At 41.6% G+C, this 15,249-nt stretch overlaps 1 protein-coding gene across 2 annotated transcripts in view; it reads right to left on the bottom strand.

The window, feature by feature from the left end:
- scube3 (signal peptide, CUB domain, EGF-like 3) overlaps positions 1-15,249 on the bottom strand; it is a 107,587-nt gene that overhangs the window by 11,808 nt on the left and 80,530 nt on the right. For both annotated transcript variants that reach the window (XM_033629159.2, XM_033629158.2), the window contains 3 exons: positions 14,128-14,244; positions 10,361-10,483; positions 3,677-3,793 (listed from right to left, as the gene is read on the bottom strand). In XM_033629159.2, the coding sequence (XP_033485050.1) occupies positions 3,677-3,793; positions 10,361-10,483; positions 14,128-14,244 (357 nt within the window). The remainder of the gene's footprint in view (positions 1-3,676; positions 3,794-10,360; positions 10,484-14,127; positions 14,245-15,249) is intronic.

Here is a 15,249-nt window from a genome sequence, read left to right as displayed (position 1 = left end):
GTAATTTGGTATATGTGCTTGGAACATTGCCTAGACAAAAGCAGGACCTGCCAGGTACGTGGTGTGTTCTGTGAAATATGCCATTAAAAACACGTATGAAAGGCTGAACAAGTCATAATGACAATCTGACTGTATATGATTAATAACCATATTTTAGCAGAATAACATTATTCAGATTCACAATGTGTAAAAACTAGATAAACAAGCTCTTTTTATTCATACAAACTCACTTGACAGTCAACAGGCAACTGAATTGAAGCAAATAGCCTGTTAGATAAGCTAGCACTGTCATATGGTCTTTCCGAAATCCACCGCTAAAGTTTAATTTTTTTTTAAGTAGTCAAGGCAAATTCCAGACTGAAACATTACGGAGGGGTGTTGCAAGCACATCAGATATCACGGACATTCCCACAGGAATAAATGGACTTCCAGGTACCTTGTCTTCATACACATACGTAAGCTGATTTTGTCCGTATTTGTGCACGTTCTCTAAAAGCTTATGGATACAGACAAAATGGAGCAGCACCACTGGAAACCTGGGGGGCAGGGTAGCGTCGTTCAAGCAAGAAACAACATAGAAGTTTTAAAAATGGTGGAACAGAACAAATCCTTTATGTAGTGAAGAGAATTTATCGTCCATATGTCGTAAGTATTTAATGGCCTCACAGACCACCACTGTCTACAACCCTGCCTCTGATAAAAGGTACATTATTACAACCTCTTCCACTGTTGCCATGTTTGTTGTCAGAGTTTTGACTGCTCTGCTCTGCTTGTTTTGCTCTCTAGTGCCATCTAGTGCATGTTTCTATGCCAACACAAAGGGCACATGGAGGTATGTGGGCAGTGACGGTTACATTTAAAATCAATAGATCTATTTTCGTATAAAAGAGCCTTTAATCCATGATATCCCTGAAATGCAATTGTGATTAAATTTTGCTTTTCCTGTAATATTTTTGTTTCAATATCAGCCTGCTAAGTTGTCACGCTCATGAACGTAGTGTGCACACACCACTGGTGTATAAAGAGAACTGGATACAGCATTGGAGATGAGGCCTCATTCATTCCAATGAAACTTGATCAGTGGCGCATGAAGCCAAAAAATTTAACTGCCGTGTAACACATTTCCCACATGATTGGCACTGCTTTCACGCTTGTGTGAGCCGGCTACTTCCGGTTAAGTTTTCAACTAACTTAAATGGGGATAAATTGATTCAATTGGGCTGCTTTTCTAGACTTTCCAAATATTACCAGACTGAATAGATCCTGATAGCAAAACAAGTCATTCTGTGGGGGTTGTGATGCTCATAAAAATGTATGTCTATGGGAAAAAGTTTTTTTGGGCCACAGGGCACCAGGTGATAGACATAACTCCACTGTTTGGCCACTATGAAAACTGGCTTCAAAGCCTGGGGCACTTCCTGGGGGCCTGGCGCATGCATCCATGATTACAGTAGTTACGAGCTAAACTGTGACATGTGTAAGCAGAGGTGAAATAAATGGTTTAAGAACACTGCAATCATGGCCCCAAACGGGAAGTATTAGGAAGAGAAGTGTGGATAAGAGAGGAGAATATTTTGAGCAGACCTGTCGAGACTGAAGTAGACGACAATCGAGCACAAGTGCTGGTGGCTACTTAAGCAGCACCAGTAAGGTCTGCACTGCACATGATGAGGGGCTTGCCCTTGCTGTGTATGTTAGTTGTGTGGTAGAGTTTAAGTGCCAGTTCTAGTGCTGCCCCTTTGCACAGCATGTCTGTGGCAGACAACAGCCGACAAAATCTTCTGATGAGGAATAAATGTGCCTTCTGAGTGAACTATCTGTAGCTGAATAGGGTAACTTCAGGCCTATGCTACTGTATTTTTTACGTTCGTCTGTGCAGAGCCTGGTATATTCTGAGGTGGCATGCAGCTTAAAAAGTTTGAAAACTACAGCTCGAAGATGTTCCTCCTCCAGCACTTTTTAAGGGCATTTTTGCCTTTATTAGATTGTGGCAGTAGGAAACATGCTAAGGTCCTCAATTGGGCATGTTGCAGTAAGAGGGTGTAAATAACTGCTCTGTTGTGTTTGTGCAGACCTCACGATCCCACACTTTACATGTTACCGCTCTCTAGTCTCATTCCTTATTCTACATTCTGTTGCAACATTCCTGATCAGTGGACCTGTCAAACCACAGACAAAAAAACACAGAGCAAATCACTGCAAAGCTATGTATTTCGAGTGCATATGCGCTGCCTCTCCCAGAACTACTGTGAGGCCCTGAGGCGCTGGAGACAGCAGCAGATTCTAACTGGTGATACACACTCCATCAAAGGGCCGCCGCAACACCCTGATGTGCTCTGGCGGGCCTCTTGCTGCCTGCCAGGCAGATCTGACGCGCCCCCACACACCTCCTCCTGACACCAAAGGCTGCCTCTGCTATCTGTTCCACACCAGAGTACTGTAGGTACCTGCTAATGTTTGATGAACATGGTCATACTCCAGCTTCAAGGACCATAACTGTGGTTTTTCATGTTTTAGTCCATTAACTACAGCACAAATTGCCAGAACACTTTACATTACAGTGTAGCAAAAGTTCTTTGATTGATTTCCTGCCTCCAAGGCAGCCACCTGCTTTAGCTCATTTCAATCGATTTGAAAATCAACTTGCAAAGACTTCAGACTGGCTTGAGAGGGATAATCCATCAGAGTCATTTAGTTACATCTTGTTATAGTACAAGAATGAAGCGGCATGCAGGGACCTTTCAATGTTTTTATTCTTTAAGGATGCTGTGACATCCAGAGTTAGAACAAAAACAACACACTGATTCTGTAACAACAACAATGGTTGTTTGTTTGTTTCTTGAGTATGATTATATTCCAGTAAGGAGGACAACTCTCAAGTCTCAGATGAAGTGCAAATACTTCATTCTTTTGATGGATTACCCTCCAATATGTTTAAAATTGACGAGTGAATTTGATTTTTCTCATTTTACTGACGTCACTCTCCTGTGCCGCTCAGATTGCTAAATCAATTTCGAATTGTGGGCACTATTTTGCAGGGCAGACCACGAAAATGAAATAGCAATGTCTTCTTTGTTTTCTTTTTGATTATGGCATAAAATGTGCAGTCTTGAAGAAGAAAATGCAAATGCAAATAGGTTGATTATTAATTTTATTTATGAGTCAAATAATGCAGCCACATCCTTAAAATGAAAAAGCATTTCTGCAAATGCATTTTAATTTAAATATTGGTCATGATTTGCTTCGATATTTGGGAGCTGTCATGTTGTCAATCTTCATTTTCTGTGGTTTTAACCAAAGACCATTTGACTGACACAGCCATCCCTAGAGTCAGATTGCTAGCATGGTTCAAAATCAATGCCTGAAAAGTAAGAAACCAAACTTCAAGACTACGGCAGAGTTTGAAAATTAATAGCAGTCGTCTGAAAATACTTTAATTTATCAGCTAAATCTATCTGATATTGTCCTTTATTATACACAGCATATTGTAGGGAGCTTTATATAAGCTGTCAGTAGAAATTTTAATTACCAATAATAATAATCTATTTCTAGTGTAATTATGATTTTCCTGCCAAACATTAAGAGCAGCTAATGAATGGTTAGCACAGAGGTGTGGGATGCAGAGAAAGAGTGATGGACAGATTAACATCAAAGAGAAAGAGCGTGGTCGGCTCACCTCCACAGTGTGCCAGGCCGTAGAGAACGTAGCCTTTATGACAGAGGCACTGGAAACTGCCGGCAGAGTTGACACAGAAGTGGTCACAGGCGCGGTCAAAAGAGCACTCGTCGATGTCTGTGTAGATAGAAAGACATGCTGTTAAAAACTTCACAAACAGGACTCTTTCATCCTCCTATCATGGCATATTTTTTTGTTTTCATCTTTTGTCATGAATTGCAACGGGTCAAATCATATTTTGCAGGGGAAAAAAAGTGTCTTTTGAAAGCAAGACGTCTTGTGTTTGGTACTTGGTATAGTGGTTGACCTCCTGCTGTCATTCAGTTTTCCATTTCGATGCACTGAAATGGAATTTTCAAAGTATTTTTGAAATAACAAGCAGCCACAGCAGGAGTCAAAAGAAAATCTGCTCTTCACCTGATAATAGGAGCTGAAGTGCCATTTTTCACTCCGCATAGAACCTGCCAATCACATTTCTTTTCTCCTCTTTACCATACCATAAATGACCCAGTAATGTTGGACCCCATAATTTGAATTGTCTTTCATTTATTCTGAGGAAATCATGATAAAAATCAAACAATCACTGTCCAATTTAGATAAATTTGTGAGATGCAGATAGGAAGAAACTTGCTATTACCATCTCCGGTCTCTCTGACCCTGTCACTCTCATCACACCTGCAAATCCACACTGCTACAGCTCCTTCCTGCATGACAGTAGCCTCTCCACCTTATCTTTTTGAGCTATTCTGCTCTCTTACAAGTGCTTCCTGATAAGTCGCTTAAATGTCACAGGCTCAAAGACCATATGGATTGATACGTGAAGCTACAGGAGACTGATGACATTTGGTTTTATTACGATCAAGGTTTCCTTTAATGTCAGCAAAAATCTGAGTCAAGCCCAGGCAGCACATGCTGGGGGAAAATGGGGATGTGCTACAACTTTGCTGAAAGTTCCCAGGATTTTCCCAGGAATATCATGCTTTCATCCACATTATCTGAACCTCCTCTGGGTTACAAGGCAGCGCCAGCCACCATCAAACAGATGACGCAGGTATTTCACAGCAATTACAGGAGTTCAGTTAAATAATGGGTTGTCTTGAAGAAACCAAAAAGACAGACGGATAAATGCCTGCACAAATCTTGCAGAGCGTTGCACAAAATACATCACGTATTCACGCTGGGCATATTCCTTCATGTGCAATGCAGCTGAGCTCTGTGCAAACCAGTGAAGACAGTCATTGAGGTTAACACTTGGCAGGCCTGTTAGAGGGCATGATGAAAACTTGCTGAGATTAAAAGATTATTAAGTGATCGGTTTACGACAGAGCACAGGTTTTGGAGGAGATCCACTGGTGGATGATCAAAAGATTGAAAATTCCCCAACTGTTTAATTACTGATTCAACTCCAACTCAGCTAGATTAAAAAAAAATCCACTTTTAGATAAAAAAAAAAAAAAACAATTCGGGTTCAAAGGAGACTTATTATGTCCATTTTCAAGTTCATAATTGTATTTAAAGTTTCTACGACCACATGTTTACATGCTTTAATGGTCAAAAACACTTTATTTTCCTCATACGGTCTGTGCTGGAACACCTGTGTTCCCCCTCTGACTGAAACACACTGTTTTGCGATGGTTTCTTTCAGCCCTCCTCCCAAAAAAGCCAGTCTGCTCCGATTGATCAGCATTTACAATTCTTCCGTATCTTGCAGCTGGGGGAATGACTGTTATGGAGAGTAGCATCAGTTTCTACCGTGAAAAATCACTAACGAGGGACACTGAGTAGCTTAGTGGGTAGAGCGGGCGCCCCGTGTACAAAGGCAGTGTCCATGGGTTTGTTTCCAGCCCGTGGCCCTTTGCTGCATGTCTTCCCGTTTCTCTCCCTTTCACACTTCAAACTGTCCTGTCTTTAAAGGCAAAAAGCCCCCAAAAAAGCTTAAAAAAAGAAAAATCACCTACAAAAGTTTCTAAACACAGCCGGAAATGTTTCAGCAGGAATCTGATCCCAAGTCGGGGAGAAATGAACAACATCAGCAACCAATTTTACAAAGGCAGTGTACATGGGTTTGTTTCCAGCCTGTGGTACTTTGCTGCATGTCTTCCCGTTTCTCTCCCTTTCACACTTCAAAATGTCCTTTAAAGGCAAAAAGCTCCATAAAATAATCTTTAAAAAAAACACTCAAGTCAACACAATCGGACATGTTCCAACAGGAATCTGATCCCAAATCGGGGAGAAATGAACAACATCAGCAACCAACTTTACATGTTTCCCTGACATTAGTGTGTATGTATGTTAGCAGTGTACTTGCAGCCGTGGAATGAGTGTAACAGAAAATAGCTGCACCTTTTATGGTGAAAAATCACCAATAAAAGCTTCTGAAGACAACAGGACATTTTTCAGTAGGAATATGATCCGAAATCTGGAAGAAATTAAAAACATCAGAGACCAAGTTTACATGTTTCCCTGATGTTAGCATGTTGTTACATGTACGTTAACAGTGTAGTTGCAGCTGGGGAAGGACTGTAACAGTGAAGAGCAACACTTTCTAGCTTAAAAATCAGCAATAAATGCTTCTAAACAAAACCAGTCAAGTTTCTGCAGGAATATGATCCAAACTCTGGAAGAAATTAACAACATTACAACTGAGTTTACACATTTCCCTGAAGTTAGCATGTTGCTACATGTGCGTTAGTGATGTACTTGCAGCTGTGGAACCAGTGTAACAGAAAGGAGCGGCATTGTCTAGCGTGAAAAAATAGCAATAAAAGCTTCTAAACAAAACCAGACATGTTTCAGCAGGAATATGATCCAAAATCGGGTAGAAATTTACAACGCTGGCAATAAGGATTACATATTTCTCTGATGTTAGCATGTAGATTCATTTAGCAGAGTGCGCTACGTAATGTAAACACCTGCAGTAGTGTGCCTGTAGCAAATCACCATATAAAGAAATCATGAACCAGCATGAAATGATGTCGTACTGTAGCCAGAGTAGAAAAAACTGTTGGAAACAGAGAGTTCAGAACAGTAGGAGACCAGCGGTTTTTGCCCACAGAGATTACTTCTACATACGTACCCCATTATTTTACACTTTGGCCATGTTTTTGTAATGCTATATATGAGATACAAAATATGGAAAAGCATAAAAGGTCCCCTTTGACATCTAAGAAAAATGATCTTTCAGATCCTGATGCACTGGTTCTACATAGAGAAGTCAAACGTGACCACAAATAAAGATGAAAAACTTTAACAAGAACAAACTCGCACAGCTCTCGCTCTCTGTCCCCTCTGGTGGCCCCAAGAGATTCATAACAGTGGTGGCAGATGAGAGCAGCATGGGTCTGCAGACGCTGCATGAGGCATTGCAAAAGTGATTGTTTTCGGCATATTGAGCATAAACTTTGCTCAGCACACTTTAAAGTGAGGGGTCTGAAACCCTCTGGGAGAAAAAGGCGTGGTGACTCAGTTTACCCTCAAAAAATGTTGCAATAAGTGACGCCAGAAGTCAGTCTGCAACTTATCATTATCTGTTTGTGTTGTGCCGCGCTGCAGAGCTGATGTGTGAAGACATCTGGGACTCCTACAGTACAACCCTTATTTACCAGGCAGCTAAGGTGAAGTATGCAGTGGGTGGGCATCATGAGGTGAGATGTACGTGCAGGGGAACATAGAAGGATGAGAACAGCCAAATCACTTGCACTCACTGGAAATAATAAATCAGAGTTTCTATCCATTAGTTCTCCTCAGTGCTCTCTGTTAATCTGCCCACTCACTGCACTAGACTGATCTGTGTGTCAGGAGTCAATGCATCACTTCAACCTTCACCCTTTTCAATACAAAACTCTGAGGAAGAAAATGAGGTTGTGTGAGACTAAGAAAAGGTCGCTGTTGTTTATAAAGAACAGATAAGATCTCTATCATAGATGTTCACTTTGGAGAAAACATGGCATCTGATGAACATCTCCCTGAGTGCCCTCATGTGGATTAGGAGTGAGAAAGAGATTATTGAGGGTGTTGAGGGTGGAGGAATGCTGACAGGGGCTCAGCAGACATGCCCCATCCTGACTTACGGGCCATGGTCCACTGACAGCAGGGAAACACCATGACTGTTTAAACCAAGATAACCCAGAGTTCAGTTGACACATCTCAACACCTCGTGGAGACAGCAAACGTCTATTTAAGTATCACTGATGTCACAGAATACCACAACCCAACACCAAGCTCAAGCACATATTAACAAAAGTGTAGCACTGTGTCATTTGCTGCAGGTCCTCTCAGTCTACCAGTTCCGGATTTTTGCTCATAAGAGAGATGCATGATGACATTACTATATGTTGTTTTATCAAAATGTTACACTGTTAGCTCTGTTAGCAATGTTAGGGTGTTGTCATAATATTCAGATCTGCTCCAACATTTAGTGGGATCTTCATTGGCCCATGCTTTACCTTTCCACCAAGTGTTGTAGTCATGTTGTACTTAGAGTTTACATCCGTGTCTGTCAAAACAAGAATGCTTCATACACATCTTTCCCCGGCAGCACAGAAGATCCAGAAACCAGCACAGTTTCAACGTGGACACCAAAGACTAGTGTCACCAATTCAGTATTTCACACAGTAATGGCCAAAAAAGTGTTTCTGCATAACACTATGATGTCACAGTGAAGTTGACCTTTGACCTTTTGGATATAAAATGTTATCATTTCATCCCGTTATAAATTTATGTGAAATTATGTCATAATTACATGTGAATTCTAGAGTTATGGCCGAACATATGTCTTTTGAGGTCACAGTGACCTTGACCTTTGGCCACCAAGTTCTAACCAATTCATTCTTGAGTCCAAGGGGACGTTTGTGCCAAATCTGAAGAACTTCCCTCAAGGTGCTCTTACGATATTGTGTTTACAAGAATGAGACAGATGAGGTCACAGTGACCATGACCTTTGACCACCAAATCTGATCAGTTCATTCTTGAGTCCAAGGGGATGTTTGTGCCAAATTTGAGGAATCTCCCTCCAGGCCTTCTTGAGATATCGCATTCATGAGCATGAAACTGGCACAAGGTCAAAATGACCTTTGACCACCAAAGTCTAATCAGTTCATTAAGTGCAAGTGAACATTTGTGCCAAATTTGAAGACATTTCCTCAAGGTGTTCTTGAGATATTGTGTTCACAAGAATGTGACAGATGAGGTCACAGTAACCTTGACCTTTGACTACAAAAATCTCATCAGTTCATTGTTCAGTCCAAGTGGACTGTGCATGAGACTGGCACAAGTTCAAAATGACCTTTGACCACCAAAGTCTAATCAGTTCATTAAGTGCAAGTGAACATTTGTGCCAAATTTGAAGACATTTCCTCAAGGTATACTTGAGATTTTGTGTTCATGAGAATGGGATGTACGGTGCAGAAGCATATAAAAATACTATTGAGTTGCATTACAGGAAATGTAGGATCCAGTGTTTGGGAATTACTATTACTATCATCTCGGCCCCTGCTGCTCTGACTCTGACCTTTCTTTTCTCCGTTTGTCTCCTGTGAGTCCATCAACTTTATGGAAATGCCATGCTCATTCTATTAGGTGCCCCTTTAGTCACAGATTAGCATTCTAACATCAGAGATGAACAAACAAAAATCAGAGGAGATTATTGCGATACAGTTTAACCTTTACTGAGACATTCTGCTGTTACTCTGCCCGGCTCTCGTTCCACTGGTGAGAAAAATGAAAGGAATGAGAGACGAGGATAAGGAGCAGACAGGTGACTCAGTGAGGTGGAGTGTGTGTGTTAGCCTGGCAACACCTCACTCAAGAAGAAGTGAGCTTTATCACAACCCTTCACTCCAGACAAAACACACAGCACCAAACAAGGACAACACTGTTCCAAAGTTGCCCCCGTGCACCCAAACAGCACATGACGGGGTTGGTTAAGGCACGGTGCCACAGAAAACAAACTGTGATTTACATTCCTACATGCACAGACCACATTTTCTCAGTTATCTGTGTTATTATGGCAAAATAAACTTTGCATTGTTCTGCTGTAAATAATGAGAGAAAGGCATCCCACCAAAAATAGATCTGAAGTGACAAGAAATTCGCTGCAAAGCACAGTGACACTGAAGACATAAGATGTTTGTGTTCTGTGTACAGACTGGTGTGATTCAGTGCGGCAATTCTAAACCCATTGCATGACATTGATGTGTACCAGGCTGGATATTGATCGACCACATCAATAAAGAAAAGAGAATTAAAAAATAGCATGTCATCTGTTTTTCCACTCGGAGAGAGGCCGAGCTCGGCTCCACAGTTCTAGCCTGCCTGTCTTCTTTCACCAGATGTTTCTGTAGTGGCTTGATTCATCCGAGAACCAGAGGTTTTAGAGTTGGAGCTCTAATTCCCCACACCTGTGTTCGGCCATGGCAAACTCTTTATTTGTTCTGCAGCTAGTCCTCCGAGCTCCTGCTGAGCGATGGCTACCACCAAATATAACAGATAAACAAGCCAGAGAGGCCTCTCTGCAGGCTGGAGGGAGCATAGTTTTGTGGACATTTTTGTTTTACTATTCTTTGTAATCAATGCAAAAATCAATAGCTATAAGAAAGAAAGTGCTGAGGACATGCTTTTGGGTAGCAGTGCACGGGAAAATGTGTTTGATCTCAGTGGTAAAAGGATGTCAAATGGGCAGCCTACCTTGACACGTTCTCTCGTTGGTCAGCAGCTTGTAGCCTTTCTTGCAGCTGCACTCGAAGCTGCCGACTGTGTTTCGACACACATGATCGCAGCCCCCATTGTTAAGACGGCACTCATCAATGTCTGTGAAAAGAAAATAGTTCAGAACAGTGGATACATCAAATCATCCATCAAAAAAGAGGGGGAGAAGGAGAGAAAAATTTAACTTAAATCTGCTATATGTGATATTTTTGGTCACTTGGGGGCAGGCCCGCTATCGGGGGGGGGGTCAAAGGGTACAGATGACCCCAGCCCAAGGCCAAGGGGGGGGGGCCTGTGAAAAGGTCTATGGTCGACCCTTGAATTGGATCATGTACAAAAATCTACTTATCGAGTTATATCCCTGACAATACAAGTTTCATGTATTTGTCTACCATTCATTGTTGTCTTTATCAAAAAGTAGGTTGGCCTCCTCTTCATATTAAAAGGGACCAGCATTTGTTTTTATCTATTTATAAAGGACTTCTTAAAATTTGCCCTCATATTTAACGTCACTTATTAGCTGGAGAGCTGAAAAAAGCTGATTTGGGAAAGATTGCTTATAGATTCTTTGCACTACACACCTGGAATGAATTGCACTGTACTTTGAAGCTCAATACTCTGGTTCCAATGAGTCAAATCAGAAATCTAGTCAAAAACCTGACTGATTCTAATTTTTAACTTGTTTTAACTGACTCATTCTCATATTACATTATATTATCTATGTATCAACAGGACTTACCTGATTAAATAAAGGTTTATATATGATAAATACATGCATTTTTATTATTCAAACACATTTCAATGTGCCATCTGATACTACCACCCCCAGCAGCTATCTGACAGCGGGGTCAGATGTGCATGCATGTGTAGTACATACAAGCCCAACAAATATAAACATATGAGGTAAACTGTGGCCTGACCAGCTGAGTCAGAATACTTCACCAAAAATCAGGGCTCCTAAAAGAAAAGCCAGGGTACAGAGAGAACAAGAACATAAAAGGAACAGAGATGCAATATCTGGCACAAAAAATGTGAAGAAGCAGCAGGTATGACAGACAGAGCTGAAAGTGAGAGATAAATACAAAGAAATAAACAGCAAATAAAACCTGCTGTATCCGGCTCTGTTTTAAAGCCACAGTGGAGGCACATGTATCATATTAAAATAGAGAACCAAAGGCATCCAGTGGTACCAACTATGTTAAGCTATGTTGTCAGAAAAGGGGGCCAAATAATGCTCCAATTTTATGCTAAATTTTGGCGAGGAAAAAAGAAACTGCAATTTTTCTTTTTTTTTCACAATGGCATATTTAAATATAATAAATATTTCTGCAAACCGGGGTCCCTAACAGGATTGGAATTACATAAATTGGATATGACTGGAAAACCCAGAGTCCACAGCCATAAACTCTTTACATTATTTCAGTTCTGCACACAATTTGAACAATATTTGATTAAAATAAGACCTCAAGATTGAATGATTAAGTCAAGAAAAAAATATTTGTTCACTCATGATTTGATCTTAAATACTTTGCAGTAATTTCTTCAGTCACTGTTTGATCTTACCTTCTCTTATAGTTCTTTGGAGGGCATTTTTTTGGGCCAGGACAACCTTTATTCAGAAGTTTATTCTTTTTTTATTACTTAATAATTCAGCTTTGTTAGTATTGTGAATTGTCTATCATGTGGTGTTTACATGTCTCGTCGTGTGGACCCCAGAAACAGCTATTATGGCACTAATAACAAATGGGCTTAAAGGAGCTATATGTAAGAAATCTAAAGCAAATAGTTGTAAAATCATCCTTATATGTCACAGAGACTAAGGAATAACGTTCATATAACATACTGATCTCACCGACAACAATAGTACAGCCAGAATATTCTCATTTAAAAAAATTTACGGTCCACAAATCATGTTTATGTTTTGAATTTGTGTTTTGGCCTGTTGTGCCACCCACCGCTGTCTACCAGTCACACAGTCAGTAGAGTCTCAGCATCAGTTACAGTTACGACTGAGCTACAGCAGCACGGCAAGCAGCATTAGCATTGTCCTGGTACATAGCATTAGCAGTCTCCTCAGCTGTATCCCGGCAGCAGCGTTAGCAGCAGAGAAGCCGGACTTGCTCGAACGGTCCGCTGGAAAACCGAAGATCAAGGACGCGGCGACGCTGCCCTGCCACAGCAGCCGCCCGTGGGCAAACAAATCAGTCTCCAGCGTGCCGCTGTCCAGCAACCTCGAATCTGTAGGGGAGGGGGGGCGGACACGACTCGTGGCAGTATTTTGAATTTGAGTGCAGTCACCGTTTTGGCCACATTCTTACATACGGCGCCTTTCAATGTAAATGTTTCTGTCTGCCTGACAAATTTAAGGCTTATATTCACTCTCTTTTAGCTCCGTGTTTGATCTCCACCAACTCCTGACAGAAATAGCTGCTAGTGTACAGTGAGTTTTCAAGCACTGATGAGACCAGTGAGACCGAACCAAAGAACTTAGATTTATGGTTACATATTGATCACAGCAGCTTTAACAAAGGTATATAAAAACAATGAGGTAGAGACAGAAGAGCAAAGGCAGCTTGGCTGAAGGTGCAGAACAATTAAAAAAAGGATGATTATGTCTTTGGTTGCGCTGCCTTGACAGTCCTGCAGAAATGAGCTTGAGGGATTTCCTTACTGGCCCTCAGTCGGGCTAAAATCAGCTTGCGTGTGGCTGTAATGGGATGCAGTTCTCACACAGTCAAGCCTCATGGTGGTGAGGCCTCTAAATCATCATTGTCCATCTCCCTCCGGTTACTCTGCTCTTTATTTCTGCAGCCAATACCCAATCAATATATCATGTGTTCATCCCCGCTTTTGATGATGCTCTGCCTTGGCAAGTTTGGCAGCGGCTCTGATTAATTCTGAATCATCATCACAAATGAGGCATCTGTCTCTTGAGGGAGTCTTCATCATCTGGTTGAAATAAATGCATCAGAAATGGAATAGAATAATCCCTTCCTTGCTCCATCTTTGTCTCCGCTCCTCAGAAGTGCCTGGCCTGCAGCGAGCCCCTGTCTTCCTGTGCCAGAGCTGCCTGGGTTTGTTTTCCTCTCGTTTCCTCTCAGAGCGAACTAATATAAGCCAATGTACTTTTATCAGAGTTGTTAGTGTAACATTACGAGGCATAGAAGGCTGACAGATTTGTATCCCCGCTTTTCTGGAAACACAGATTGTCCTCATTCTCTCCAAAGTCATCTAACTCCCTTACTGTCAGCAGCGCCTTTGTTTTCTAAGTCTCCTAATATAATTCTCAGTTTTATCCTAAAGTTTGGAGATGATCTTATTAGACATAATATAATAAAAAAGTTACTGTAGCAGGTTGCTTGAGTTGTGGATGTTCTGCCAAACCCCAGAAAGGAGGATGATGGTAATGTAGTGGAAAAACTGTCAAGAAAACAGGTGGCATGACAAAATATTACTCAAAATATGCAGCTAGAGAGCAGAGAGTAGTGCAAGAGTGGTGGCATCAGTAAGGATACAGATATCATATGGGAACTTGTGGGTGAAAAACAACATCAGTGTAGTCTGTAAAGAGAAAATCCAACTAGCACATTGGGAAAAAAAGGTGCGAACACGGAGGACAAAAATAACTTGTTAATTCCTGTGAGCTCTGGGCTGAGAAAGGCGCTCCAGTGTGCCTGGCAACACGACAAGCGGGAGATTAATTTGGCGACAGCTGGACAGGTGCGGTTTGAATGGTGATGCTTTACCTTTGCAGGTCTTGCGGTCCGGCTGCAGAGTGAAGCCAACAGGACAGCTGCAGCGGACTCCTGTCACTGAATCATGACATGTGCTATCACAGCCGCCATTGTTCACTGCACAGGTCTCTGCAGGGGAACAAGCACTCACAGTCAGACAAACCCTCCACAGAAAAATACACCATAGATGCTGTTTTGACCTACTTATTCCTCCCCATCAAAACAGCATATTTGCATACTTGTATTATAGTAAAATTTAGAAGGCACAATATTATATGCAGCATTCATTTTTTTTGTGTCAAATGGGCTAAACAATAAGAAGCAGAGCAGGCTATCAGGTCCGCAGCAGAACACAGGTATGAAGAGAAGACAAGGAAAGAGTCATAAATGCAGCAGCAGGACGAGATTAACAGTGAGAGGATTGATGCTTGTGAATAATGAAAGGAGACAGGAAGTGTTAGATCCAACACAGCCAAATACAGGGTTTCACACGTTTGCTATGTGTGTCTATGTGTTTGTTGAAGTGCGTAAGCATGTGCATGTTTGCTTCTCTTTGGTCAAGGTGAATTATGACCTCCAGAAGTCCTTTGTCCTGCAGGGCATCTGTCTCCCCTCCATCATGAGGGCAGAGGTTTGACTTCAAGACCGATACGACAAAACCGCCACTTTTTCCTGGTTTTTGACAAAACCTTCCGGGCATTTTGGGGATAAAAAAGCAATTTCAGCTACCTTGCCCCTGTGTTGGCTAGACTGATTTGAAAAAAGGGAGGTAGTCAGTCAAGACAGGATAGCTGAGGTCTCTTCTCTAGACAGTGACAAATTTCACTGAGACTTTCATTTTAAGCAACAGCACAGAAGAAATTTGTTCTATCACATAAGAGAGACCGGTGTGTGCCTTAATAGTTTCTGGCAGCTTTATAGAGAGCCTCACACACTCCAAAACAAAAAAAACAAATAAAAAAAAATAAATACTTTTTGCGACCTGGAACAATCACTTTAACTTGCTGTAAGGCAACTGGTCAGCCACATAGAGCATCACTTCTCTCTAATGGGCTGTAGGATGCGGGCTGGCAGCTCTCCTAAAGAGGAGCCAGCACAGCTGAGGCAGTCGCAGACTTCACACTGGCAGGGAGA

This window comes from Epinephelus lanceolatus, chromosome 8 (genome assembly GCF_041903045.1).
Source record: "Epinephelus lanceolatus isolate andai-2023 chromosome 8, ASM4190304v1, whole genome shotgun sequence".
NCBI lineage: Eukaryota > Metazoa > Chordata > Actinopteri > Perciformes > Serranidae > Epinephelus > Epinephelus lanceolatus.
Note: the sequence above shows the minus strand (reverse complement) of the source record. Positions and strands in the feature narration are given on the sequence as shown.